Source organism: Cebus imitator, unplaced genomic scaffold, assembly GCF_001604975.1.
Source record: "Cebus imitator isolate Cc_AM_T3 unplaced genomic scaffold, Cebus_imitator-1.0 Scaffold274, whole genome shotgun sequence".
NCBI lineage: Eukaryota > Metazoa > Chordata > Mammalia > Primates > Cebidae > Cebus > Cebus imitator.
Genome location: NW_016107589.1, coordinates 1,084,436 through 1,086,793, shown reverse-complemented (window position 1 = coordinate 1,086,793; position 2,358 = coordinate 1,084,436). Strand labels below are relative to the sequence as shown.

General features: G+C 42.1%; 2 protein-coding genes across 2 annotated transcripts in view; one reads left to right on the top strand and one right to left on the bottom strand.

Annotated features, from left to right (window-relative positions):
* Positions 1 to 2,358, top strand: part of PKD2L2 (polycystin 2 like 2, transient receptor potential cation channel) — a gene marked incomplete at its 5' end in the record, with an annotated part of 38,845 nt that overhangs the window by 10,658 nt on the left and 25,829 nt on the right. The gene's annotated exons all lie outside the window — the stretch shown is intronic.
* Positions 99 to 716, bottom strand: LOC108284268 (40S ribosomal protein S7-like). The gene has a single exon (XM_037728651.1). It carries the CDS (start codon positions 699 to 701, stop codon positions 114 to 116), a length of 588 nt encoding a protein of 195 aa, XP_037584579.1. The 5' UTR covers positions 702 to 716; the 3' UTR covers positions 99 to 113.

Here is a 2,358-nt window from a genome sequence, read left to right as displayed (position 1 = left end):
AGCAGACATCATTATGAAAATTATTGAGGAGAAGTGATATCTGCCTGAACAGGTTTTTTGTTTTGTTTTGTTTTGTTTTTACTGTGAATATATTTTTTATTTAGTCATTCTGTTTACAATTGAAACTCTGGGAATTCAAAATTAATATCCTTGCCCGTGAGCTTCTTATAGACACCAGAAAAACTTTCAACCTTGTGTTCCACATTGTTTTGCTGTGCTTTGTCCAAATGAACCTTTATGAGCCAGCTGCCATCCAGTTTCACGTGGATTCTCTTGCCCACAATTTTACTTGGAAAGACCAGGTCCTCAAGGATTGCATCATGCACAGCTGTCAGTGTACAGCTCCTGGGATGCTTTTGTTTATTTTTTGTACGGCTTTTTTGAGTTGGCTTAGGCAGAATTCTCCTCTGAGCAATAAAGACGACATGCTTCCCACTGAACTTTTTCTCCAATTCGCGTACTAGCCGGACTTGGATTTTCTGGAAAGATTTTAGTTGAGGAACAGGAACAAAGATTATGATGATAGCTTTCTGGCCACCACCAACTTCAATTTCCTTGGCTGCTGTAATATTCAGCTCCTTGAGCTGAGCCTTGAGGTCTGAGTTCATCTGCAGCTCCAGAAGAGCCTGGGAGATACCGGACTCAAACTCGTCTGGCTTCTCGCCATTGGGCTTCACAATCTTGGCGCTCCAACTGAACATGGCTTTCTCCTTGGTGAGCGCCGACTTAGGACCTGAACAGGTTTTTAATGCAGACAGAAGTGCCCTATTCTGGGGAAAAAAAAAAAAAAAAGCTACAAAGAACATTTATTAAGAAGAGAAGCAAGCACAAGGATTTAAGGCAGGAAGAAATAGGCCAACTCTACTGTTTTGTGCAAATGAAGGTCGGGTTTATCATCAGGACTACCCTTATCTATAAAACTGCTAACCCCTAACCTTTAAGGGAAAAGATAAACACCAGCTTCCAATCTTTTGGTTGTACAACAAGAAAGCCTGGACAACGAAAACTCTTTCTCTGGATTGGTTCCATTGATGCTTTTTCCGGTGGTTCACTACCCCAAACACAACATCTAGATCAGGGGATCATGAGGACTTTTAAGGCTCATAACACACAGTACTTTACTCCATAGAAAGGACTGTCGACACTACGGAAGAGAACCCCAACAGAAATCATGAAAGTGTGGAAGGATTCCATTATTGAAGATGCCATCGTTATTTTAAAAAAGCCATGAAGCCATCAAACCTGAAACAATAAATTCCCACTGGAGAAAATTGTGTTCAGATGTGCATGACTTCACAGGATTTATGACAGAGACAAAGAAATTAGGAAAGAAATGTGGAGGATATGGCAAAGAAAATGTGGGAAGGTAAACGGTTTCAGGATACTGATCATGGAGAAATCAAGAGCTAATAGACACCACACCAGAGGAATTAACAGAATATGCCTGATGGAAATGGGGCTTCCAAACCAGTGCCAGATGATGAGAAAGAAAACACCGAAGCAGAACAGAAAACAAATGGATATTAGACATCTGGAGAAGGGTTCCAATTATTCAAGACTGCTTTTGACTTCTTTTATGACACGGACCCTTCGATGATATAGGCACGGAAACTAAAGCAAAGGGTGGAAAGACAGGTACTGTGTAGAAACATTTTTCAGAGAGAAATTACTATGTAAAATCTGTAAAGTTTCACTAAATGCACTTGCCTCTCTTGCCTCCCTTTCCACCTCCTCCACCTCTTCTGCCTCTGCCACCCCTGAGACAGCAAGACCCAGCCTTCCTCTTCCCCCTCTTCCTCCTCAGCCTACTCAGTATGAAGGTGACTAAGATCATTATGAAGACCCACTTAGTGAATAGTAAATATATTTTATTTTCCTTATTATTATTTTTTTTGGGGGTCTGAGTCTCGCTCTGTTGCCCAGGCTAGAGTGCAGTGAGCTTGGCCTGGCATAAATCAATTAGCATGGTCCAGGTTAGGGAGGTGACCTGAGGTAACCCAATCAGACTAACGGGAATAATTTTTTTTTCTCTTTGATTGGTGCTGTCTCCTTACTGCCATCAATGACATATAATCACAGCTGCTGCTTGAACGCATTTTGGGGAAGCCTAAGATATGGCTAACACAGAGGGCAAAACTGAAACTATCTCAAAGAAATGGAGCTAGCTCCGTGAACTTACCACAAAGGGTGTCTGCTTTATCTCTGAAACTGCTGCTATGTGACAGAAATAAATTTATTGTTTTTTTTTTTTTGAGACGGAGTTTCGCTCTTGTTACCCAGGCTGGAGTGCAATGGCGCGATCTCGGCTCACCGCAACCTCCGCCTCCCGGGTTCAGGCAATTCTCCTGCCTCAACCTC

Bases quoted from the DNA above. Each gene is read 5' to 3' on its own strand.
- LOC108284268 (XM_037728651.1), bottom strand. From the start codon at position 701: ATGTTCAGTTGGAGCGCCAAGATTGTGAAGCCCAATGGCGAGAAGCCA.